The sequence below is a fragment of the Procambarus clarkii genome, chromosome 66 (genome assembly GCF_040958095.1).
Source record: "Procambarus clarkii isolate CNS0578487 chromosome 66, FALCON_Pclarkii_2.0, whole genome shotgun sequence".
NCBI classification, from domain to species: domain Eukaryota; kingdom Metazoa; phylum Arthropoda; class Malacostraca; order Decapoda; family Cambaridae; genus Procambarus; species Procambarus clarkii.
The window spans coordinates 26120448-26148202 of NC_091215.1; the positions used below are offsets into that span (position 1 = coordinate 26120448).

Here is a 27755-nt window from a genome sequence, read left to right on the forward strand (position 1 = left end):
CACAGTACAGTATGTATAAATATGTACTGTAAAATCCAATCCTGCCACTGTGGAGTTGAACACTAGGAAGATCAGGTGGAAAAAGGTGGAAAGATCATTGAAGGGAACCTAAAGGCGAGTGCAAAAGTCCAAGAGGCGAGATTCAATACGAGACTTCGGGGTAAGAAAGATGAAAACTGGAGTTAATGGCAAAATATGCAAACCCAGTTCATTCATGACTAGCAGTAATGGTTCTACGAATATTCCAGATATAGGGTAAGAGTATCGAGTAAAAAAAATGTAGAACTTCTAGTTCTAATGTTCAGCTGTATGGGTGGCTCCTCCTTTCTTTTCGAAGCAAGGATTCAAATGTCAGCTGCAGAAGTTTTTTTTCCAGCCTGCACACTTATAAGGAATAACACGAGCATAATCTGAATTCCACCACTTAGCACAACTGGGTGTCTATACAGGTGTCTCAACACAATAGCTAATTACCTCTGATCCACCATCAAAGTATGGGGACGTTTCATTCCCATCGATTAACATTTTCCTGTGTTCCCACATATTCCAAAATATTCCTGCTCTGGAAATAAAGGTGCAGAAAAAATATTAGAAAGTTTTCTTTTGCCGTTGTAGATGGTTGAAACAAATTAAGAAAGTTGGCGGTTGATGCCAAAACTATCAGTAGTTTCAAAGCATCATATGACAAAGTACAGTATTGAGAAAATGGGACACCAAGAGTGTAGGTCTCATCCTGTAACTACACTTTGGGTATTACCAAGGAATGCACTTGTGACAGTGATACGAACATGAATATCGAATATTTCACTCCGGGTGTAAAGTTCCTCAGTATTAAACTTTGATTTTGTAGATCACCGTGGTACCGATAGGCTAGCACCATAAGGAAAGTACAAGGACACCTAGACAGTGGTTTAACTGTCAATGGCTCAACAGTGCAAATTGATGACAGAGCACCATGTGGGTGTGCATTCCTGCTAGGGCGAGATGCAGAATGAGTGCCAATGCTGGTATTCTAATGTACTTTCCTGGAGACCTAAACCAGGACCTCACCAATGCATGAAAGGGCAGCAAGGGGGGCCATTCGAATCTCTGGAAGTATCTTCAATGATGAATGTGCCAGACCGGTGGGATGAGCAGTAACATTTGAATTGACCTACTGGACAAAGTGATAATGCATGTGAAAATCATCAGGCATGGTAGGTTCATCAGCATAGGAAATATCAAAATATTTTGCTCATGTAGGTGAATAAAATAAATCATTGTGCAGCATGGGAAGAATTGCAAACCTTTGCTGAAACGACTCGCCCAAATCACGCTGCAGTAGGTCATTGCCTTAACCTATTCAATGACACTGTGATGCATCATTACAGACAAATGTTAAAATGAAGGGAAAAACAAATGTCTCGTGACAAATTAGTAATGAGACAAACAAGCACTGAACCACAACCAGGTCTTAGTGGTATTCAGGCAAAACGTAAGAGAGAGAGTACCCCAGAGAAAACATCACTGCCTGATGTGATAATGGAAGGGGACTTCCCTTCCAAACAGTAACAACTCTCCTCCTCCCCCCTCATCACCATCTTCCATATGCCATCAAGAGCCCTCCATAAAGGTAAGAGAAACTTTGGTACTGTATTGTAGTTAGAAAAAACATTGTATTCAGTATAAAATGTATTTGTATGTTAATATTTTGGAGGGTGGGGAACAGATTACTGTAATTCAATTCCCTTTATTTCTTATGGGAAAAATCGCTTCGACTTACGATATTTCGACTTGCGATCCGTCTCTGGGAACGGATTAGCATCGTAAGTCGAGGCCCCATTATATGTACAAAACTCATACAGTAATTAAATTTTATTTTGTTCAGTTTCAAATGACAAATTACCTCTACTGGTAAAGAATACACAAAAATTAAATCTGGTTTATTTGCATTCTGAAATACAGTATATCAGTGTCATGTCATTTCTTTTGGTTGAATTTAATGACTATGCTAAATAACAATTTCAAAATTCATTACAGTGTATATAGATTGAGCTTCAACTCTCATATAGCTCATCTAATGTATTTCTACTTTCATCTTTGCATCTTGAATGCTATCTATAACTTGAATATTCTGCAACAGAATGCAATAATGTCGAGTACTGTATAGCCTTCATGGTACTGGCTTAGTACTTTCTTTAGTAACTTACTTACATTAATTTGTCACCTGTGCTGTCTTAACTTTCCCATATACCACAACCATTGGTTTATCATTTAGGATAAAGCCATTGGTATCTTCTAAAGCTTCTATTGCTTGTTTTACTGATGGAAATGTTACAAAGGCTTGTCCCTTCATCCGACCCTCTTTCATGAGACGAATGGAAAACCTGAAACAACATTTGTTGTATAAATACATATACTCTACATACATCATTTCCCGCTTTCATGAGGTGGCAGGCATTAGCATTAGTTAGGTTAAAAATTGAGTGGTAAATGTAATGAAATGCCATTTTCTGATGATCCCTTAATATCACCTTGAGCTAAGTACTAGACCAGCCATGCCTTACAGTGATGCACAAAGCCTCTGAGACCCAGAGGCCTTGTGCAACCCCAGAATCACCACAAGGGAAGGTAACCCACCAGAGTCTACTAGAAGCCAGGACAAGAGTCTGGCTCTATGAGGCTAAGGGAGCTTGGAAATCAGTGATCAATCCAGAACCAAGAAATGTTACTAGGTAGGAAGTATAAGCACATCAAAACAAATAACTGCTTGACGGTAAATTAGTAACCCTGAGGGTAAACAAAGCAAACAATCATTACAGAAAGGCAGACACTCCAGCTGACTGACTGCTCCTGACTACTACCAGATGGCATTACCACAAAATTGTGGCAAACGCCCAACAAAGCAATTGAGTGTTTGTATTTTTCTTTGCTGGTCATTTGTATATTTTTGGCATTTTGGATTTTATTGTTGGGCATTTTGAGTACAGTATTTTTTTTATTTTTTTTTTGGGGGGGGGGGGGGGCATTTGCCACTTTTCTGTTGGCCGTTTGCCACATTTTTATCGGGCTTTGCCACTTTTTTGTTGGGCTTTACCACTTTTTTGGTTGAGCATGTGCCAGTTTTTCATTGGAAGTTTAGGATTTTTTGTTAGTAGTTTAGAACTTTTTTGTTAGTACAGTAGTTTAGAACTTTTTTTGTTAGTAGTTTGATACTTTTTTTTTTTTTGCATTTTGGCACTTATTGTTGGCGGTTTGGCACTTTTTTGTTGGGCATTTGGGATTGTTTTTTTTGTCTTGGGCATTTGGGATTTTCTTTGTTTGACATTTGGCACTTTTTCGTTGGACACTTGGAATTTTTTTGTTGGACGTTTGGGATATTTTTGTTGGATGTTTCTCACTTTTTTATTGGGGAAACTCAAACTGCAATCAACTTGCTCAGACAATAAGCAAAACTGCAAAAAGTGTTCAGACATTGCAATCAATAAAGACAATGATTAATAATACTAGTTTTAGAGTAAACAAAAAGTTGTGCTTTCTATTTCTTTCCTGAAATTTTAGGGATTTTCATCCTCCATTTTACCTCAAAGCATAGTAATGTACAGTATATTTAAAATTTATTTTTCTTATTATATCATTTTGTCTATAAATGTGCAAATATATGTTCTGTCTTAAGGTGAAAAAATTGCAATAAACAGTGAAAAATGGAAATGCTGTTGGTGTACCAGAAATCTTGTAAAATGTAATGGGTTTGGTCCAAATTAGTCCTTTCAAGTGGGGTAGCACTCTATATAACTAACACAGACTTGGAACAATTAAGCTTATACTTACTCACTAACTTCTTCCTCATTTTGCCAAAATACATAGCGGCCATAAATATATTTCAGATTTTCTTCACTTGTTGTTTTGGCTAAATTTTTTATATATAGTTTTGTAGATGGTTCACCTGGGTGGTAATTCTTGAAAACTGTTAGCAAAGGCCAATCTGCAAAAAAAAAAAAAATTCTTGTAGTGCTTAGAACAATATCATGGGGAACACTTTCATATTGTTGAAAACTGATACCAAGCATTTAGTATATTTCCCAGGGCCTAGCCTTAAAAAAAATTCAAAGGAAAATGGTCCAATATGTGTAAGCCAAAACTGGGATCTTTGGAGGACTTTTATGACCAATGTGATTCGAGGTTAAGGTGTAGCTGGCTTGATAAAGACATCCCACAGTTAGACCCCTTATCCAGTAAAGTCTACCTGATCTTTAATGCTTTGATTACATCTTACTTGATTAGGTGGAGGCATTTGCATGCAACATTGCACACAGATGCATTCTGTGCATCAAATGTGCAACGATTAATGAGCCTTGCAGCAGTTGGTATTTCTACTTTTCCATATGTAATTGTTAGAGTGTAGTCATCGGCATAGGCCTAAGTATCAGGGATGGGGTATAGTAGATCACTTAAGGTAGACACTCCAAAACAAAGAGCAAAGCACACTAACCTGTGATACTCTAATACAAAATGATTGGTTTTCATATTCTTCTGCACTGGAAGACTACTTTTAAAAAGAGTAATTCTTAAAAGTATTCCCTTATTAGCAGATTGTCTGTCTGTCTGTCTGAACAAACTCAGTGTAATAAGATTTGCCTAATGAGCAGAATTTTCTTTAAATTTCATTTTTTATTAAATATTTTATCTTTGATTAATAGATATGCTCAATTTAAGTAACAAATTGCAAACTACTTTTCTAATTCTGGTCAAACATCTTGCTAGTTAAATATTAAGAACTTAAATTTCCATTCTATGTAATTCCTGCATGACAAAATTTTAAGTTACATTACTCTATATGAATCATTACTTCTGTTTTTAAGAAACAAAATATCACTGTAGACTGCCTTATTGAGTTACTGTACTGAAAATTTTGCATCTTACCTGCTTTGTTGACTACGTTGGCTTGTAACTCTTCTTTACTTATGTACTTTGAAGATTCCTTCCTCCATTCAACCATATCATCTGCCACCTCTCTGACGTTTACAGATGATGTCATCATTCCAAAACCTCCTGAGAGAGAAACATTTTTCTCTGCTTCTACTTCTGCTTGTGGGAGAACTGTTCCCTCTAGCCTCAACTGCAATTTTTTTGGTCCATGACTTTCACTAGCCTCGAATACATCTTTCACTGAAACCGATTCAGAATTCCGAGGATGGGAAACACAGGTATGCTTTAACAAGGACAGTTTGGGCTTTTTGTTAAAGACATTTTTGGATCTGAGCTTCCGTCTAACAGGTAGATATATTTTCTGTTGCTTACTCACTGACCCGTCCCCCTCACTTTCTAATTCAGACTCTGCCTCTGATGTATCCTGCTCATCACTTTTATCATTTTCTTTGTCTTCCATCTCATTGTCTGTATCTGAATTTAATCCTTCTTTAATTGCATTTTTGTCATTCTCTTTTGAACAGATATTCTTTTCCATGCTATGTTCATAGCCCATCAGGTTTAAAAGCTTTGTATATACTGTGGGGATTTTAGTAACTGGTTCAAAAGGGGTGGGAAGATTCATTTTGTTCATTAGGTGTAAGACTTGTGTGTAAAACTTGGGAACAGCTACAAGTGTTTGCGCTATATTGGCTATAACAGATGGTGAAGGCGGAGGATATAAATATCTGAAATTTTTATAAAAATCTGTTCAGTATTTAATAGCAACAAAACTGCAAATCCTAACATCTGAAATACACGTATAGTGGACTCCCACTCAAATGGAAAGAATCATATAAGAACTCTTCTACAGTACTACAATTTAAGTTCTATTGTATCCAAAATTTGCTACTTTTTGCTGTAGTGTACTGGATGTGTATTTGCTATTTAACATCAATAAGACACCTACACCAGAAGGCATGGATCCTAAGGGTGAGGAGGTCATCGATACCAACAGAAGCAAAGAAAGGTAGAAATGAAACATCCAGCCAAGAGGTGACAATCAGGAACATCCTGAGCACAGAAGAATAGAGCCACTGAAATGAAACCCTAAAGAGGAAAACACTTGTTCTAATTAAACTTTTATAGCATTCTGGATAGACTGTAATCGACCACTGTATGTTCCCAACTCCATTGCTTCCAGCTCTTTGGAAAAAAAAGATGCCATTCAAGCAGGAATCCACTGTAATGTACTTTAAATACACTAAAGTATCTTCATTTTATCAAGTATAGAATATACACACACAATATGTAATGTACCTTAAATTTGGTGGTATTGGATGACTCACTCCTATATTTGGTCCAAGTGCACTTAATTGCGACTCAAAATCACATATTTTCTGCCTTATCCTTTCTTGGCGACTTGGTACATGTATCTTGGTTTCCTCCTTGGATCTGAAACAAACAAGGAACACTGTCAATGCTATCCATAGCTAGATCTTCCTTGTTTCTTAAACTTGAAACAATGAAGATCAAGCACAATTTCATCAATGCATTACATACAGTAGTGAATAATGCCAAGACTGTTCAGAATATCAAATTACTGTACATGCAGAAAAGCTACCTACTATTAGCCTAGTAAGAATTTGAAGCTCGTCTTTTGCATACGTATGATGATGATGTACTCTTCAGAATTCATTTATCTTAACAATCATTGTCCAAAATATGTGTACTCTTACATAATGCTTAAATCTTGAATGAATACAAATAGCAATTGTAATTTATTTCTTAAACTTTGCATGAGATGAAAGCTGTTAATCTCTGTTCATTATTTCTTTAATGAAGTGAATGAATATCGATGATGATGATGGGTATTACCTTCACAGTCTCAATTTCTCATTGACTAGCTGGTAAACCTGGTCCATATATATTAGAAAATAAGATGGACAATTACTGTTGTCATCACCCATGGCTAAGCATTACAAAATAAAGTCTGAGAAAAGCATCACCCAATAGCTGTAATATTGCACATAAACAATGATGAAATTTTATGCTGAAAACAATCATTCAAATTAAGACAGTACAGATACTAATTTCTTATTATTTAAACAACAAAACTGGCTTATCTACTATAAATGTACCAATGTATTAGCAATTTAGACCATTTTTGGGGGGAACAATAAAGTAGATTTTTTGCCGATACAGCCTATACTTTCAACAAAATTTGCATAAAAATGATTGAATATGCTTTCAATAGGTGAACACTAAATAAGTGCAATGTGTTGGGAAGTGTGTTTACATGCATTAAATCCAATTTTGAAAAGAATTTAGGGGGGATAGCAGGTGTTGTTAATGGTGACTGGTAAAGTGTCTATTGACCACTAAGAGCATTTTTAAGCCAAGAATGTGTGGTGACGGCGAGACCACCAATAATTGAGGGAAGGATAATTATACTGTACTTGCATTACTATAATAATGATAAATTAATGTTAGGAACATTCTTGCAAAGCCACTAATATACATATTGTATGATTGAGTGAAAGTTAGGTAATGGAAGGCATCTAACCCTGAACCACTCTAAGACTGGATAGCTATGGAAAATATTTATTACTTCACTTATTTCAGTGTTACAAATTGATAAAAACTGCTGTCAACTTCATTCAGAAAGTGCCAAACCACTTGGACTGGATGGTAGAGCAACAGTCTTGCTTCTTGTAAGTTGGCGTTCAATCCCCCGACTGTCCAAGTGGCCGGGCACCATTCCTTTCCTCCATCCTATCCGAAATCCTTATCCTCATATCCCTTCTAAGTGCTATATAGTCATAATGGCTTAGCACTTTCTCCTGATAATTACCTTACCTTGGTCTCTTGTATTGTGTGGGCTCTGCAGGAATAGTTGTGTCCTTTATGTCACTATTACAAATCTTTATGCCATAAGCTCTAACATTTCAAAACAGTGTTATCAGTATCAGTGTGTTGGTCTCTTTATAGCATCAGTATATCAGTATCGGCCAATACACTAGCATTGGTAATTGGCTAAAATTTGGGTATTGAAAAATCTCTATTATCTACAATACAAAAAGTATGAAAAATCCTACTTTATATACAATAGGCAAGCCATTTTTATACAAACGATGACAAACCATTTAAATTACCACAACTATAAAAATAATGATATGTAATTAGAGTACTGTATTAGCCACATTATTTAATACTTTCACACACCTGTGGGGCTGATCTGAGCATGGAGGTAATGAAGAATCCTTGTAGATGGCCATAATTCTTGATCCCAAAACTTCCAGTTGGTGCAACTTCTGCAGTGCATATTTACAGTCTTCCTCATTTTTAAAGCTGCAGTGTAAAATGGTTACTCTTTACTCTAAGTTATTTTCTACATCTCTACCAATCAATATACCTTATATTTAGCTATACTATATTGTCAATTACCAGAGGAATAAGCTTTAAAAATAAATTCAGCATAAAAGACAATTTTTTATGACACTACAGTATTTAATGTGCTAAAAAATGTAAACACTATATTAAATTCAATCAATAGAAATGTGTAAAGCATATCTAGACAGCTGAGGTCCAACTAGGACACTAATCACACACCAGGCTATGGTCAACTTTAAAACCCACCATAACAAGTAACCTTACAAATGGCCATGTTATGTATTTTAGGGGAATGGAAACAATTCAGTAGTTTCTCAATCCACCACTGAAAGAGACTGCTTACTATCATCCAAAAGGTCAGAAAATCCAATTAAAACTTGCTGTTAGTGATAACTGAAACCGATGAAAGCCATTACCACTTAACTACTGTATGGTTAGAAATAGCAGTTACCAGACCACCCAAAGTGGCAGTCAGGTTGCACTACATACTGTACTGTACTGTACTGTACTGTACTGTAGTCGGAGGACCCGGCAACTCTTACTTTTTGCCTGGCATCTACTGCTTCACACCCAGCTCTGCAGAAGCCAATTCAGTGAAGTTGAATGCTTATTATTTGGGAGTATGTATACTTCATGATAGGATACATAGTTAGTTGTCTTCCATCTTGAGATGACTTCGGGGCTTAGCGTCCCCGCGGCCCGGTCCTCGACCAGGCCTCCTTTTTGTTACACATCCCCGGGAAGCTGCCCGAAGCAGCTGTCTAACTCCCAGGTACCTATTTACCACTAGGTAACAGGGGCATCAGGGTGAAAGAAACAATTTGCCCATTTGTCTCCGCAAACCTGGTCCCTGGGTGTATTTTCTAGATATGGTGGGTCACATTCTACAACTATGTGCTGTGGCCTGCCTTTTCGATTACACTGACAGCCAGTGGAGTGTACAGTGCTCTGAGGCGGCTATTGCTCACTGTGCTAACTTCTTGTCTGGGGCCATGTTGTCTCTCCTCAGTTTTGCATTGCACTATATTTTCAAAGGCCTTTAATACTTGAAGGGTAATAAATACCCTATAATACTTGAGGGAAGAATGTACATAAAAGCACTCCATAAACAAATGTTCTTCATAAAAAAACAAAAAGGCATTAACTCACCTAGCAAGTACAGCTGCATTTTGGCCCCGACAGGAAACATGTCTAACATTTACAGCACCAAAATGTTTCAATAATTCTTCTTTGTCTTCGTTAGTAAGCGATTTGTCAAACGACCAAACTTTAAGAAGATTTGGCATCTTGTAGCATCAAACCTGAAACATTAAAAAAATTAAATACTGTATGTTTCACAGTTACAAAGGTCACTGTGGCTACAAGTAGTCACAATGAGCTTTGTGAATACTTTGTGACTTTGAAAAATCAAATGTTGAATGTAGGGAAATGCTCTACCTGGCAAGCCACTTGGTAGATTAGAACAATATCTAACTCTGACCCCAGACAGCACTCGGTTCCTTTACTTAAATCTTTGAATATGTTAGATATTAAGTCACTGCACATTCTCTCGTGTGTATTCTGAACTGTAATGTCAATCCTGACCTTAAAAGTTTCTTAGAAGGTTGAAACAGAACCCATGGTCACCACACCAGAAACAAATACCTATTTGATAATAATAATAATAAAAATTTATTTAGGAAAAGTACATACATAAAGCACATACATGATATCCCAAAAGTTCGACTTAACCAAACTAGAAATGCTCTACAAATCAAGGGACCCAGAATGTGGAATGACCTTCCCAATCATGTCAAAGGCTGTACCCCTCTCAACCAGTTTAAGATGAAAACTAAGTACAGTACTACATAAACTCCATGTAAACTACCTTACCCCCTAAATGTCAACCCTTGTCTTGCATTTTCAAACAATACTATTTGTTGACCAACTTGTATAACTGTTGATTTCTGCCATGTTTCCACCCCCCCTTCCCCTTTTTTCAACTTAATTTATGCTTTGATCTTAAATAGTATTAAGTTTTAGTTCAAGTGTTTTTCCCCCACATCTTGCCCGAAACATTGTTTATCAATGGCTTTAGGCATTGTATATACTAGCTCTAGCTATAAATCCAACATTATGTTTGTAACTCATCTTGTATGTATATGCTTTTACCTGAATAAACATTTGATTTGATTTGATTATAAGTGCAGTCATCGGGAGGACGAATCCTTCATGCAACATGCACCTATCAAGATTTGTTTATAACTCTGTTTTCAGACAACACACAGCCCCTCAAATCAAATGTTTATTTAGGTAAAGTACATACATACAAGGGGTGATACAGATTTTGATGAATTTATAGATAGCTAGTATATACAATGCCTAAAGCCACTATTACGCAAAGCGTTTCGGGCAGTTTAAGTCCCTCAACATGCTAAACATATACTTATTCGAACCCCAGTTGGAAACAGACCCAACTATAGGATGGGTTAACCCAAGTATCGCGCTTCCAAAAGGGTCGCCCAAGTTGGAAAAGACGAACACTGAAAGAATATTGTTGAAAACATCTTGATAACTGATTAAACCAAAATTATTTATTAGTCAGAAGAAAGACAGAAACGCGATCTATATGTAAAGCCTCTACCAGACAAATATTTTAAGTAAAACCGAAGATATTTGTAGTTGTATAAAAGTGGCAGTTTTCATCGCTCGTCAAACTCGAAAACCGCAGCATTCATCTCAGAACCATGCCTATTTCACGCAGATTCCTTAATAAACGTAAGAGTTTTATATGTCACAAGAAAGACAGATATATAAGCTTCGTTCTAAATACCTTACCATGGGCATATTTAAATTTAAAGCGAAGATACGTGTACTTTTATAATAGCCGAGCTCCGACTCCGGACAGATCGATCGACAGAGCAACTCTCTCTCAGAACAATGCTTATTTCACGTAAATTTGTAAATAATCGTAAATTTTTTATATGCCTCAAGAAAGATAGGATTATAAGGCTCATTTTAAACACTTTATCATAGACATAATTAAAGTTCTAATGAAGATTCATGTATTTTAATAATCGCCGAGCTCCGACCCCCGCATAGACTGAGCGACAGAGCAACTCTCTCAGAAGAATGTTTATTTTACGTAAATTCGTTAATAAACACAAATGTTTTACACATCTTAAGAAAGATAGAAATATAAGCTTTATTTTAAATACATTACATTAGACATTTAAAGCTCAAGTGAAGATATATATGTTTTTATAGTGGCGTTCAGTAGCTTTTCGGTCATGGAGTGCAGACGCCTACGCACTTGCCAATATGTTGTGTAATTAACAAAGATACGCTAATAAAGCCTAAAATATTACATGCCTCCAGAAAGACAGAGCTATAATCGTTATTGTGAGTGCATCAAAGGAAATATATCATGTTGGAGACCAATGATATAGCAATTTTAATTTAAGTTTCGAGTCCCGCCCGGTCGAGAGAGATGGGGCGACTCTCGCCCCATCTATTGGAGATTCTGTCCACTAAAGACCCAAAGCTACTCAAACCTTCCTAGCATTACGTAAGCAATGAAGTAATATGGTATATTTACTCACTATAATGTGGATGCTGGATGCAGAAAATGAGAAAACATAATTTTACTCTGAAAAAATATCATTTCATAACAAAATAAGATGTAAATATGTAATACTAACAGTCTCCGTGGTGTAGTGGTAAGACACTCGCCTGGCGTTCCGCGAGCGCTATGTCATGGGCTCGTATCCTGGCCGGGGAGGATTTACTGGGCGCAAATCCTTAACTGTAGCCTCTGTTTAACGCAACAGTAAAATGTGTACTTGAATGAAAAAACGATTCTTCGCGGCGGGGATCGTATTCCAGGGACCATAGGATTAAGGACTTGCCCGAAACGCTACGCGTACTAGTGGCTGTACAAGAATGTAACAACTCTTGTATATATCTCAAAAAAAAAAAAAATATCAAAGGAAGTCGATGGTCCAAGCAACAATATCGTGGAGCGACTTATCCAAGATATATTGCTCTCTGGAAAGTGTTTGCTGGCATATCAACCTTCTGTACACAGTGATCCAGTCGTCGAACTTCTCTGCTCAAATTATCGCAAATTTAATTTATGATGTTAACAAGTAGAATGCGTATTTTTAATCAAATCTAACATAACTAGCCAGAAAACGTTAAAGATTATTTAAAAATACATGGTTGGAAGTTAAATCAACTCCATAGAACAATATTTTTGTTATAGATACTAATCGTTATTTGTTGGTATGCGTTCGCTACTTAAACTATCATGTACTGTATTTATGTAAAATCTCCGTTTCTTCGGACATGGAACACGGAACCTTACACGCTCTCTGATTTACTGTTTAATAGAGATTCACAAATAAGCTTATGATTGTATACGTTATCAAAAAGGCAGCGACAAAGTCAATTTTGCATTTTAATCACAGAGATTAGATCTCAGTGAGATAGGAAAGATATTCGTATTTTAAAGAAGGATTTTTGAACCATCGCTCTCCCTATCGATAGAAACTAACTTTTTTTTTGTTATTATTAACAAGCTTAGGTATACACAGTAATGTGCTGCTACCCTATTCTATATGAAAGATTACACAGTGTATATCAAAAACTAGCTATAAGTTCATTAAATATTCCCATCTCACAGGATGGTTAGTTATACATGGAATCAGGGGATAAAATACCAGCCTCAATAAAAAAAAAATCAACTGTGACTAACAAGAACACCACTTACGGGCTATTCATGCCCGTGCTACCTTTTGGGTGGCTTAATCCTCATCAATCAATCACAAGAAACAAGGGATACATCTCCCGTCACGCAGGGTCCAGTCGCACCTCCACAGATCTCCAGTATCATCTATTGATACTGTTAATGGTTCTTCTTCTTCTTGTTGATAGTAGGTGCAGTTTGCATGAAGGGTTTGTCCCCCCGATGACTGCACCAGTACTGATGTTGTTGGACGCGTTTATGTTGAAGATGATCGGAGTTACCAAGGTGCTTGTTGCTTTGTGCTGTAGATAGAGGAACGGTGATTAAAACAGAGGTGTGTGTTAGAGGTACATATACGAAACAGACAAATCTGGTGTCCGAAATAGTAAAAATATTAGTGTGCGATGTGATCAATGTAAGGGGGATATTGGGTGTGCCTCGTATCCCCTACAACAACAACAAGTTCGAGAGCGATGAGGCCGCCACCTACTAGCTTCAGGATGTCGTCGAACCTAAATCAACACAACAACAACAACAATCTAAATCAACAATATACTACCGCCGCTACTTTCTCGGAAACGTAAGTACCTGCCGCTTTATTTCTCTCACCCTGCCTAGCCTGACCTGGCCTAGCCAGACCTGACCAGACCTGACCTAGCCAGACCTGACCAGACCTGACCTGGCCTAGCCTTACCTAGCCTAGTCTGACCTGGCCTAGTCTGACCTGACCTGGCCTAGCCTTACCCAACACTAATCACCACACGTGACAGCCCAAACGAATCGCAAATAAGTACACGTAACAAGTCATATGCCCGAACACTCTTTCACCTTGGGGACTGAGTGGTAACTATTGTATAGAAGAGCCGGCTCCCTGAGAGTGGTAAGAGGGCGTGATAAGAGGCTAACGTGTGGTCTTGAAGGAAGTCGATAAAGCAGACAATTTTCAAAAGGAAGGGCAGCATAACGAGCAGACAGGAATGGACAGACAGTCGGTTATCCCATAATGTGTAATACGCCCTGCACAGCATGGGTGGAGTGGGGGGGGGGGTGTTGTAGCAGGGCACAGTATGGTGATGGTGCGGGTGAAGTACACACCCACTGAATTCCTGCCATCAATAATTGTTTTCATAACCATTAGAACAATGGCATCCCTCCAGCCACCATCCTTCCACTGACCCCCTCCTCTGGTCCTCCACCTCAGACAATAACCCCCCACACCCCCTCTCCTTTCCAGACATCAGCATGTCAAAATCAGTACCATAATGTGTTTAAACTACTTAAACTAAGTCATTGTGTATCTCAAGGTATCTTAATTCATTTGAAAGTGTACATGTGCATTCGTTCATATACTCGCCTAATTGTGCTTGCTGGGGTTGAGCTCTGGCTCTTTAGTTCCACCTCTCAACTGTCAATCAACAGGTGTACAGGTTTCTGAGCCTATTGGGCTCTATCATATCTACACTTGAACCTGTGTATGGAGTCAGCCTCCACCACATCACTTACTAATGCATTCCATTAGATATAATCATATATGATTACACATAATCATAATCATTCTATACACATAATCATAATCATTCTATACACATAATCATAATCATTCTATACACATAATCATATATGTGTACGTCAACGTATACATACATGCGTATATATACCTCATATTAAAATACTGATAAACGAATGACCATGAACAAATTAATTTATAATTGTAGCATTATATATAATTTTAATAGACTAATTACGTGTTTATACATTTGAATGGTCCAGACAGGTGGCCAGCCTTGGACATATACACTTCTGGTAGGCACAATGACCTCATGTTAGACCCTTGATAGATTATGTGAGAGAGAGAGAGAGAGAGAGAGCTGGGGCAGGGAGGTGCGTGCCCCAGGGAGATAATCCATGCCCATACCCCGTCTCGAGGTCAGTTCTCGAGTCACACCAAGAATAACAATCGAGCAAGTTGTCCTGACCAGGATGTGGCATATTAGGGAGGGTTGAGGAATAGGAAGCCTGTCTGATAGGGCTCTTGGCAAGCAGCTCTCCCTCAGTCTACCTATCTATATGGAAGAAATGTATCTAGGCCCTCCTCCCCCCTGCCTATTCTCTCTCCCCCACCTTTCTTCCTTCATTTCCTCCCTCCTTCCCTCCCCCTCACTGGTGAGAGAGTAGGAGTGTGAGAGTAGTTAGAGAACTCGTAGTTCTCACGCTCGTGAAATTGTCTGCGGCCCTGGAGGAGTAGAGCGGAGGGGGGGGTGGGGTGAAAGTAGGTGACGATGGAGGAGTAGAGGGGAGCATTATATGCAGTGAACGTAGGTGTCTATGGAAAAGTACATCATAGAGGACGGTGAAAGGAAGGTGACGATGGAGGAGGAGAAGGGAGGGGGTGTGAAGGTAGGTGATGATGGAGGAGTAGAGGGGAGGAGGGGGGCAAAGGTAGGTGTCTATGGAAGAGTACATCATAGAGGGGGGTGAAGGTAGGTGGCGATGGAGTAGAGCAAAAGGGGTGGGGGTTGAAAGTAATCCTGAGTTTAATTTTTTAGTTATATATAGTGACACCTCGGCTTACGAATGAATATTTATGAACTTTTCGGGTTACGAGCCTAATTTCTTCGAAAAATTTGAATCGGGTTACAAACTTTGCCTCGGGAAAGGAGTTTGTTGATATACGTATGGGCTGACCTAGCGCGTGGTGGCATGGTGATCGCGCCTCAGTTTACCAGTGTCTCCTGCCTAGTAAGTATCGCACCTGAATTCTTTGTAAAGCATTACATTTGTTTTGGGATTTTTGGCTATTTGAACATAAAATTTGTTATGATATATCTTGCCATGAGTCCCAAGAAAGCCAGTGGTAAGGTTCAAGCCAAGAAAACACATGTGAGAATGACCATAGAGGAAAAACAAGAGAGCATTCATAAACATCAAAATGGTGCACAGGTTGTTGAACTAGCTAGGCAGTACAACAAATCTATGTCAACAATATGCACTGTACTTGCTAAGAAAAAGGACATTATGAACATTAAAGTGGCAAAAGGCATATCAACAATCCCGAAACAAAGAACACAAACACTTGAGGATGTTAAAAAGTTTTTATTAATTTGGATACACAACAAGGAGTTAGCAGGTGATAGCATTTCAGAGGCCATCATTTGTGAGAAACCAAGGCATTTGCATGAAGACCTTTTAAAGAAAACCCCTGGAACGAGGGGGGGGGGGGAAAGATGAATCAAGTTTGAAAATGTGAAAAGTTTGTGTGACAATAGAGCCTCGTGGAAAACTTTTGCTGTGGTCATTACCTGGTGGAATGCACCCAGGATGGAGTATCAGGGCTATACATCTTTTAAATCATAAAAGTAATAAACATTTCCCATCAACCTTACAAACAATATTAACCTATTTTCATGTATTTCCCCCATGTGCATTTTAACAAAGTTGCTAAATTGCCTTTATCATTCTGTAAAATTTCAATTACAGTACTGTATGTATAATTTTGTTAGTATAAATGGACTGAATATTCTGAAATTGCTATTAATTTTACAATTTCAGATTCAAAGGTGGTCTGGACACCCAATTTGGTCAGACAGGTGAAGAGAGCATTTAGGATAGTTCGAAGAGATGAAGATGGTCGCAATTGTGTTCGAAGAGGCAAACGCCCCCCTTTGCTCCTGACATTATGTTCAACCATTGACCTCTGCACACCTAACACAAGGTAGGTTGAAAACTCCTCCTTCATGTCATTGGTACATTAGCCAGAAACTCAGGGCTCATGTAGGAATATCCCTAAAAAAAAAAAAAGTGGCCCCAACAATGCATCCTCCAAGTCTGGAGGATGAGCAGGAGCATTGTCGAGAAGCAGGACCTTGAGTGTCAAACTTTTCTCTTGCAGATATTTTTTGATGGCAGGGCAAACCACTCCACATCACAGTTTTTCTGCACGTTATATATTTTTTAAAACTCTTGGATTTTCGGAATGATACACGAGCAAGGGTTTAATTTTTAAATCGCCACACAGCACAAGAGTTAGCCTATCCTGACACAAGTTAGCCCAAGTTAGCTTGTGTCCGGGCAGTGACGTCTCCTCTTGGGTAATGTATGTCCTCTTCGGCAATTTTTTCCAGAATAGCTATGTCTCCTCACAATTAAACACTTGTTGTGGAATGTATCCATCAATACAGCACAGTGTATCTACAAAATTTTAATTTTTTACTTATATATAGTGTCACCTCGGCTTACGAATGAATATTTATGAACTTTTCGGGTTACGAGCCTAATTTCTTCGATAAATTTGAATCGGGTTACAAACTTTGCCTCGGGAAATGAGTTTGTTAATATGCGTATGGGCTGACCTTGCGCGTGGTGGCATGGTGATCGCACCTCAGTTTACCAGTGTCTCCTGCCTAGTAAATATCGCGCCTGAATTCTTTATAAAGCATTACATTTGTTTTGGGATTTTTGGCTATTTGAACATAAAATTTGTTATTATATATCTTGCCATGAGTCCCAAGAAAGCCAGTGGTCAGGTTCAAGCCAAGAAAACACATGTGAGAATGACCATAGAGGAAAAACAAGAGAGCATTCATAAACGTCAAAACGGTGCACAGGTTGTTGAACTAGCTAGGCAGTACAACAAATCTATGTCAACAATATGCACTATACTTGCTAAGAAAAAGGACATTATGAGCGTTAAAGTGGCAAAAGGCATATCAACAATCCCGAAACAAAGAACACAAACACTTGAGGATGTTGAAAAGTTTTTATTAATTTGGATACACAACAAAGAGTTAGCAGGTGATAGCATTTCAGAGGCCATCATTTGTGAGAAACCAAGGCATTTGCATGAAGACCTTTTAAAGAAAACCCCTGGAACGAGGGGGAAAAAGATGAATCAAGTTTGAAAATGTGAAAAGTTTGTGTGACAATAGAGCTTCGTGGAAAACTTTTGCTGTGGTCATTACGTGGTGGAATGCACCCAGGATGGAGTATCAGGGCTATACATCTTTTAAATCATAACAGTAATAAACATTTCCCATCAACCTTACAAACCATATTAACCTATTTTCATGTATTTCCCCCATGTGTATTTTAACAAAGTTACTAAATTGCCTTTATCATTCTGTAAAATTTCAGTTACAGTATACTGTATATAATTTTGTTAGAATAAATGGACTGAATATTCTGAAATTACTATTAATTTTACAATTTCAGATTCAAAGGTGGTCTGGACACCCAATTTGGTCAGACAAGTGAAGAGAGCATTTAGGATAGTTCGAAGAGATGAAGATGGTCACAATTGTGTTTGAAGAGGCAAACGCCCCCCCTTTGCTCCTGACATTATGTTCAGCCTATTGACCCCTGCACACCTAACATAAGGTAGGTTGAAAACTCCTCCTTCATGTCATTGGTTCATTAGCCAGAAACTTAGGGCCCATGCAGGAATATCCCTAAAAAAAAAAAGTGGCCCCAACAATGCATCCTCCAAGTCTGGAGGATGAGCAGGAGCATTGTCGAGAAGCAGGCCCTTTAGTGTCAAACTTTTCTCTTGCAGATATTTTTTGATGGCAGGGCAAACCACTCTACATCACAGTTTTTCTGCACGTTATATATTTTTTAAAACTCTTGGATTTTTGGAATGATACACGAGCAAGGGTTTAATTTTCAAATCGCCACACAGCACAAGAGCTAGCCTATCCTGACACAAGTTAGCCCAAGTTAGCTTGTGTCCGGGCAGTGACGTCTCCTCTTGGGTAATGTATGTCCTCTTCGGCAATTTTTTCCAGAATAGCCATGTCTCCTCACAATTAAACACTTGTGGAATATATCCATCAATACAGTATCTACAAAATCTTTAAAATCACGAACGAATCTTTCAGCCCCTACTTTGTCTGAGCTGGCACCCTCACCATGCCTCACAACACTATGAATACCACGTCTTTTTTCAAAATTTCTCAAACCATCCCCTACTCACCTTAAACTCTTTCGTATCTGCAAAACTCGTTCTAGGGGTTTTCTTTATAAGATCTTGCATGAAGATTTCATTGTTGACCAAACCACACACTGGAAATTGAATAGACGACGACATTTCGATCCATCCTGGACCATTATAAAGTCGATTGTGATGAGATGAGGGAAGCAAGAGCATTAAGTAGGCAAGAGAGAGAGGTGAGGAGATGGCAAGTATGTACGTATGTACATGAATAAAACATGTACATACTTATACATAACGTGTGTAAATAGTGTAATAAACACAATAACAGTATTTTGGGAGGAGGAATGTTGGCGAGTAATGTGTTGGAGGAGGGAGGGAGGACTGGCAGGGTGTGGCAGCTCACTCATGTTTTTTGGGCTCACCATACCAACATAGTGGATCGTTATGGTGAATACATACGTAGATGGGTATATACAATGTGTGTATATAGTGTAATAACAGCAAAAACACTGTTTGATTGTAGAATATGTCGCATATATGAGGCCCATAATTTTGAGCATAGCGATGTTCTATACTTTGAATTATATAAATTCCACAAATTACACACTTTTAAATAATATTACAGCAAAAAAAAAGAAGAAATGAATGAGAAACTTCAAAATAATTGCGCAACATTTTATTCGCAGCAACTGCCGTCGCACGGGGTGGCGGGGCCGACAGACCCCCATCGCTCCAACGCTCAGCGCCCATAATTTGCTCAACTTCCCAGCTCCATCTCAGCTAAAGTAAGTCACATACAATATTTTTTGTTTAGTTTCCCCGTGATCAGACTCTGCATTTTAACAATATAAGAAGAGAAAAAAATTTTTTGGAAAGAATTTATTTCTTGTGCACCAGGGTGTTATTTGGAGACAGAGCAGTTCAGTGGTTAACTACTAAATTTTTTTTTCTCCCACACACGCACCCCCCTAGGAAGCAGCCTGTAACAGCTAACTCCCAGATACCTATTTACTGTTAGGTAACAGGGGTCATCCCCTTTTGTACAAAGAATCTGCTAAAGCTTTTAGGGCTAATCTTTGACACTCGTTTGTCTTTGTCGCCCAATATTTTTTACGTCCGAGTTGAATGCTCTAAGGCCCTTAACTAACTTTAAGTCATGTCCCATACTTCTTGGGGAGCTAATCGACACTGCTCCTCTCTTTACATTCCTCTCTCGTTCTGTCTAAACTCGATTATGGCCCTGTTTACTCGTCTGCTTCTCCTTCTACCCTTCACCATCTGGACACACTGCATCATACTGGGTTACGGCTCAGCTCTGGTACCTTTCCTTTGACACCTACCCTAAGCCTGTATGTTGAAACTGGCGTCCTGTTTCTACAGGATCGCCATGATCGCTACTGTCTTCTCCACCTTGTACGGTCCTTACAGCACCCTCACTCTTGCTTATGTCATGCCTTGACCTTTACCCAGCCTGTGGTTCCTGTTCCCCTTCACCACCTATCTCTTTCTGTACGGTTGTCTCTCTTACAAAATGCTCTTTCAGTTTGTGTTACCAATATTTCCCCTCGTGTCATTCCGTCTTTGCCCCTATGGAGGGGTCCCCGTTCCTAAATTCTGTAATCCTTGACCCACATGACTAAAACTTTTACCCCTCCTACAGTTCTAAATCACCTTTTCCTTGAACACTTTTCTTCACACTTCCACTCTATTTCCGTCTTCACCAATGGGTCTTAAGTCTGCAGACGGTGTAGGCTACTCTGTTGTTTTTCCTGACTGCACCTTTGTGTCTCCTGCCTCCGGAGACTAGCATCTTCATGGCAGAACTTTATGCTATTCTCTATGCTCTTCATCAACTCTTTTCTCGCTGTCAATCCTCCTGTGTTTGTAGTTGACACTTGCAGTGCCCTCATGGCTCTAGAATCCTTTAATCCAGTCCATCCTTTGGTAGTTGAAATTCAACATTGGCTGTTTCTTATCTCCAGTAGATTTAAGACAGTGGAATTTCACTGGATTCCCACCCATATTGGTGTGTTCTTAAATGAGCGTGCGGACACTGCCGCTAAGGAAGCTATCCGCACCTGTCCCATCTCCCGTAAAGGTATTCCTTATTATGACTTTTACCCAGTTATTCATTTCCCCATTCTTGCCCGTTGTCAGGGTTGTTGGTCTTCTGTTACTGGTAACAAATTGCGTGCTCTTAAGAGTAGTGTGTTCCCGTGGCCTTCCTTCTACCACTGTAACCGGTGGTGGGAAACGGCTCTGGCGAGGTTGTATATTGGTCATACACGTTTAACTCACGGGCACTTAATGGAGCGCTGCCCTGCTTCTTATTGTCCAAACCGTTGTCTCTACATGTCCTGACTTCCAGGACTTACGTGTCTTGCTTCCCGACCATCCCTCACTGTCAATTGTCCCTCGATAAAATTCTTGGTAAATTCAATACCTTTGATATTGTTCGCCGTATGCGTTTTTGTTCCGTATTGGCATTCTTGGTGATATTTAGCGCCCTCTGATTATTTCGCACTTTGGTGCCTTCTTTTGGCAATTACCTTACCTTCATTGTTGTTTCATTTTAATGTGGTAGTTGTGATATGGATTGTTCTGGCTCACGTGCAAGGTCTTGGATTTTTTTCTGTTTTATATTAAGAAATTGCTAGTGTTGTTACTATTTGTAGAGTTAGAGATCTGCATTAAGGCCTCAATATTATATTCTTTATAACATGTTATCAGCAATTTTTGTGGTTGGTAATATTTAGATTAATGTCAGTGATGTATATGACAAGGGTTAAGACCCCTTGTGGTATGACAGCATTTTTCCCAGTCATTTCTTTAACAAATGAAAGGGTCCTCGTAACCATTCTTTTGTCCTTTCTACCATGTACCTGTTTGTTGCTTCTTGGTCTTTCAATTGGTACTTTGGCTATTAAAACAATGGCCTTTGGTAATGTTGCAATTACCATTTCTAAAAAAAATGAGCAGGTTCATTAGGCAGGGTTTGTTTTTAGCAAACAGCTTTACAAAAAAAAAAAAAATTCCATTCCTTCAGGACCTTGCAGATGTTAGGTCAAACTAATTGACAGTAATCTGTGTTGCCCTTTCAAACAATATTGGTTTTAATCTAGGTAAAATATTTCAGAATATCTGAAGTTTGGCAGACAAATCATTTAAGAGCTTTGATTAAATTTGTTACCAAAGACTTGGTTTTCACAATGTTGTATAGATGCTTCAGTGTCACTTTTCTAATGTTTTGTAAATTTAACAATGATCTTTAGTTAATTTAATTATAATTTATACAAAGCTAAGGTGTTGCATAGCTTTAAATTTACTTTCAAATATGAAAACTAAAATATTGACTAAAGTTTCTTCCACTTTAATATTTCAGACTAATTTGCAATGTTAGTTTATGTAAATTGAACAGGTAGTCCACTTTTACATCTTTTCAATGCATTTTGCATGCACCTATGTAACAAGTTACAAAGGTGTAAATTTTACCAAGTATTTATTTTCAAATTAAAAAAATTTCAGATGTTTAAACATTGCATCAATAGTAGTAAACAATAATTTCCAGCATAATTTCAGGATAAGGTATATAAAGTAGTTTCATTAAAATTGTTTTATTTAATAAGTTTTACATATAGTATTTATAATACATCTAATTATTCCTGTTTCAGGTTGTGGGACAGATGCTCCTAGATGAACAGAAGATCCAAAAGGCCAAGACAACTCCAGACAATCACCTGTAAAAGAAAAATAAACATTAAACAGGGACACTACTTTTATTATCACCAATGCCTAATAATAAGCCAAAAATCCTAACATCCTATCTTTTAAGATAGGCTCAGCAAGGCCTATCCCTTCCTCTGATTTTAGTGCAGAGCTTGTTCCCAGAATGGGTGCATTACATCCACCACTTTAGTGCCAACAACACATTGTACATATGCTTTACTGAAAGCACTGTACAATGCATGCCAGGCACTAAAGTTTTAGATGCATCCACCCATTCAGCAAACAAGCCCTGCGAGAATTAACAATGTAACCATTGTTAAGGGTCCCTAAACCTATGCAAATCTAGTCCATCTATTAGATGGGTAATAGAGCAAAGCTCTGAAAAAGCCAAGCCAGGGAAATCTGCAGGACTGCCTGGTCCCCTTTTATGAAATGGGGTAGGATCAGTACAAACTGCATCATCCCCTGTGGGTTGTAACAGTAGGACATGGTTACACACCTATAAATGGACTAGATAAGAGAATTAAGATTAGGTCATTGATATAGCTAAAACATCAAATTCAAACTCACCCACTTTTGTAGATTTCCTTTTGCAGAGTAAAGGAGCCTCACTCCAAGCCAGTCCATGCATCATAATCACTTTCACCTGAAAAATATTTCAACAAATTAATTTCAGATTTAATGCCAATCTTGCTTTACTTTTCAAATTAGCATTCAGTACTTTACAAATTCAGATGGAAAAAATTTCTTTAAGGAATTTACCTTTCCTACATATTCTAGTAGCAGTAGTAAAGATCTAATTTAGCAATATAAATATATATGGCATCAATTTGCCAAGTTTCAGTAAATGTCATTCGAGAAACTATCCACAACTGCACTTCAATGGCAATTTACATTTATCTTTAGCCAATGCTATATTGTTTAAGTTATTACTATTTTTTTTACTTTTATGCAAATCTATTCAGATTAACCTTTACTACAACTCAATTGCTTAAACAGAATCGGGTAACTCTTCCAACTGACAGAGGGACTTCTAGACTTTCCAAACCACATTCTGGAAAACTATATAAATTTAAAACCAAGCTAAAGTAAACATTGAATATTTTTTTTACTTTCAAGGGAAAAATACCATCACTTTGAACAAAACTTTTCCTGCCATTAACTTTATTTGACTCATGATTACCCTTAACAGTGTTATACATTTATAGATTAAAGCTTATTTAACAAACATTTAATGTTAACTAAACAAGATTTATATTCCATTAAAATTATTAATAAAACACCCTCAACTATGCTGTTTAAGATCTAATGCCCCACATTAGAATTTCAACATACCATTCTATTCAATACATTCCTGAAAGGACTAAACTTGCAGATATGGTACCCACTAGCCTAAGCCTAGACTTCCATACCCTAATATTTAATAGGTTTTTAGCAATTAACTTCTACCCTCTAATTCCAATGTACACAACACTACTTACTGTAGATCTGCAAGTATTTTCCTGCAGCTCTGTTGCCAGGACCTTCCACAACCTGTCATGTGAACAGTAAATATTACTAAAAAGTTATTTGCATAGCAATGTGATTCTGAATAGCAAGTGCCAATAGGCACTGCTACTGGCTTATGGCAAAAGATTCTGTAGCAATAGAACTATAAGCCACACTTTCTCCCCCCCCTTCCTCCCAACTGTTCAGTGTCAAAAGGGAGGGGGGGTGTCCATTTACTGTACCACTTACATTTTAGTGTGGGCTTCATCCACTATTCTGATGTTAGCTGGAACATTTGTGCCAGCTGCTGGTTTGAAAGGGAGGCATACCATGTGCCAATTCAGGAAGCTTTCCACGTTCCTCACTGCATGTCAGCTCAGGACCTCACTACCATGTTGGGAGGCAGTTGAAGACTAACCAATCAACATCCCAGGCTGGAGAGCAGTGCCAGCTCGGGGAGAATTTACCACCTGCAAAAAATTTAATACTCTTAACAATCTACAACATCTATCTCATCTTTACCTAGCCCCCAAACCTTACATTTGTCAGCATTAAACTGCATCTGGTAGTCTTAACCATTTCAAAACTATATAGGGCATCGGTATTTTTTATTTGCCAATTCTGCAACTATTGCAGTCTAAACCATAATCTTCCGAATAACCAAGGTCCAAGGAGAGCTTTTAGGCACTACTTACAACACTTCTCCCAACTTAACCCCATTTATACCAATTTCCTTTGGTATAGCCATGACCTAATCAACTTCAGTCAGCATTCCCAATGATCCGAGCCCCTATCAATTTTGCGCCACTATCAATATCTCTGCTGAAGTCAAGGTACACAAAATCACAAACCTTATCACTTTCCCCAACTATGCAACCTAATCCATGAACATTTAGTAATAAAACTATGCGATTCATGTATCTATTCATGTTTCTCAAAAAGAGAGAAATGGCACTTGCAATGTTAAATTCTAGTAACTTTCCTCACAATAGACCAAGCTAATTGGTCACTAACTTAAGCGTTAAAGTTAACTCAAACTTTTCCTTTAAAACTTGCTATATTAGGAACTTTCCACGACCGGCCTTTACCCGACATAATTAAATAGGGTAAAAACGGTATAATAAAAGCAGTAAAACTACGGTACATTCAATATGATAAACTTGCATGCTTTAAGCATGGGCTGCATAGTAAGTGAACTAAACTAAATGTTAAGCACCCTGGCAAACCACTTCGTTCTATTCAATTTCTTTATTTAATCACTTTGTCCGGCTAGAACTTTTAGATTAGATTAAAGGAACACCCTCCCTGGTAACGGCTGAACTAGTTAACCAAATACAAATATTTAGGTAAAATACTTTCATAAAACCCGTCTACTTCCCCCACCAGTAGACTTGTTCAGCTAAAGGGATAATGTAATGTTCCACTTTAGTAAATAAAGACTTAAAAAAACACTACCCCATCTGTGTAGTTACCGGTTACCTGACATTCTACGCTTAAAATAACCCATCTATTCCCCATAATTGTTCGATATAACTTACCTCTCACCCGCTGGTCGAGTACACAGCAGTATATATCCTCCTCCATCACTCACCGCGTGGATACTATTTCATTCTGGCCGCAAATTGCCTCAAATCACCTACGTTGTCCATAAACATATATAGAAGAGCAACTGACCGTAACACCCGTATGGCGATCATCACATAACGTGGGAACATTAGTAGTACTGCTGTCAAAACATAGATGGCGCCAGGACAAACGGTAATTCCTATGGACTTGGATACAAGACACTCCGTACATTGACAACATCGCACACTAATATTTTTACCACTTCGGACACCAGCTTTAGACGTTTCGCATATGTGTACGTGTTCCATATTAAAACGACAATATAATGCTATTAACAATTAAAATCTTCTATTTAACAGGCATATAGTTATTAAATGAAGTTTAGTGATGTAATAGACATAATCCGGAGTTGGTAAGGACGCCGCCCGCCAGCGTAAACACAACACACCCGAATGCCCACAAACACGATACAACGCACAAAACACAACACTTCTGTCAGTTTTTTGATAAACTCCTTTTATATTTATTATGTGATAGTTATACTTGCATAAAATAATAACTATTATAGGTAAGCGCCTAATATTTAATATTAATCAATAAAAAAGAAGTCAGAAGCCACACGCCTGTCTGTACATGTCTTTTGTGTAAAAGTATTTTGGGCGCTCATGTACTTGTGCGCTAGCTGGCGTTCACAACTGTTCTCGCCTACAAGCATTAGAATTAAACAAACGAATTTATTTTTTCATTTATATACAAGAAGAGAAGGCTACTATTGAGTCTGTAATATTCATCTGATCACTGGTCTCCCATTTGGTCCTCATTGATTTATAAAATAAAAAAAAAATAAAAATAAAATGTTTATTTAGGTAAGGTACATACATACAATAAATTTTTACAAAGATTGGTTGACTTACCGTCGGAGGCGGCTAGTTTATTGTGCACCCCATGCCCATCCTGTGAGCGGTAGTGCAAAAAGCATTACAGAGGGCACAAAAGGTCTTTATCAGACCTCATCTTAGATTATTACATAAATAATTTCATCTATCCTTCACACCTTATAGTTACAATGTCAGCTAGTTACAGAGAACGTGCTATTTCAAGAGCTATATATTTACAGTAAATCATTATACATTAATGGTAGATCTTATCGCTAATAGTTTGACCAATGGAGATATTGCAGTCATAGGATAGCTTCTGTTTGTCTGAATCTGCCCATATTGTGCTGTTTCAGGGTCGAATACGATATATTACGTTATTTACTTTAATCAGTATATGATGAATTGAATGTTTATCGTATATGCAACCTGCCCTCAGGCCGGGTTCATTCCCTCCAGACATACTTGTGTAAAGGAGGAAATGTAGATGTTTATCTCTCAGAATGTTTGGTAATATGTTTATTGTTTGTGATGTGTGTATAAGTATGTATTAACACGATGTACTGAACGGGGTGAGAATAGCTTGAGCTACCTCATCCCTTTGTGTGTATTTTACATCAATAAACTTATTTCAATTCAATTTCAATTTCAATTTCAATTCCCTCCAGTTGCCGACCCCAAAGATACATTTAGCAGTTTTTACCTAGTTGCTGTTCATTCAATATAGGAGCTTTCTAAAAAATAAATTCATATTATTATATATTAACATATTGTTCATATTTCGCCGCAGATTAGGTTAGGTGTTATAGGTTCTGTTGGCGATTATTTGTATTTGTAGTACGTGGGTGAAGCATTTCAACCCGTCCTCGGCTCAAGTCCATTACATCCAGCGGTCGACCCCATAGACGCATTCATAAATTTTAATATGCTGTTCGTTCAAAACGGGAAAATATAAATTAATATAATAATATATTAGCATATTGTGCATATATATGCATAGGTTAGGTTAGATGTTTAGGTTCTGTTGGCGATTATTTGTATTTGCAGTACGTGGGTGAAGCATTTACAGCGTTGTGGTTCGAACAAAATTCGTCAGTGAAGCACTTATTCCGGGATTGTTCAAACGTCACCAGTTGTTGCAAGTTTTGCAGCTTCGTCTGCAATC

General features: G+C 38.0%; 2 protein-coding genes and 1 long non-coding RNA gene across 14 annotated transcripts in view; 1 reads left to right on the plus strand and 2 right to left on the minus strand.

Moving 5' to 3' along the window:
• Positions 1-1910: 1910 nt before the first annotated feature.
• LOC123769159 (RNA-binding region-containing protein 3) overlaps positions 1911-27755 on the minus strand; it is a 55151-nt gene continuing 29306 nt past the window's right edge. Inside the window, exons 1-7 of one of the 10 annotated variants that reach the window (XM_069309905.1) lie at positions 13132-13275; positions 9430-9581; positions 8113-8238; positions 6208-6342; positions 4903-5636; positions 3811-3964; positions 1911-2366 (exon numbers count right to left, since the gene is read on the minus strand). In XM_069309905.1, the coding sequence (XP_069166006.1) occupies positions 2195-2366; positions 3811-3964; positions 4903-5636; positions 6208-6342; positions 8113-8238; positions 9430-9566 (1458 nt within the window). In that variant the 5' untranslated portion in view covers positions 9567-9581; positions 13132-13275 and the 3' untranslated portion in view covers positions 1911-2194. Of the gene's footprint in view, positions 2367-3810; positions 3965-4902; positions 5637-6207; positions 6343-8112; positions 8239-8822; positions 8857-9429; positions 9582-10147; positions 10688-11097; positions 11209-11960; positions 12241-13030; positions 13276-27755 lie in introns of those variants that run through there. The other 9 variants (XM_069309904.1, XM_045760150.2, XM_045760145.2 and 6 more) reach the window with 9 other exon arrangements.
• LOC138355160 (uncharacterized) lies at positions 11647-22703 on the plus strand. Of its 3 annotated transcripts, XR_011223878.1 has the most exons (6): positions 11647-11661; positions 13371-13586; positions 16556-16718; positions 18215-18379; positions 19622-19720; positions 22607-22703. It is a non-coding gene; the product is annotated as an uncharacterized lncRNA (long non-coding RNA). The 3 variants fall into 3 exon arrangements; XR_011223877.1 differs by lacking the exon at positions 11647-11661 and having other exon boundaries at positions 13246-13586; XR_011223879.1 differs by lacking the exons at positions 11647-11661; positions 18215-18379 and having other exon boundaries at positions 13246-13586.
• On the minus strand, positions 22534-25842 carry LOC138355159 (uncharacterized). Its single transcript, XM_069309909.1, has 5 exons — positions 25688-25842; positions 24399-24619; positions 24143-24194; positions 23232-23307; positions 22534-22672 (listed from the first exon to the last, which is right to left on the minus strand). The coding sequence occupies exons 2-5, from the start codon at positions 24479-24481 to the stop codon at positions 22554-22556; spliced, it is 330 nt and encodes a 109-aa protein (XP_069166010.1). The 5' UTR covers positions 24482-24619; positions 25688-25842; the 3' UTR covers positions 22534-22553.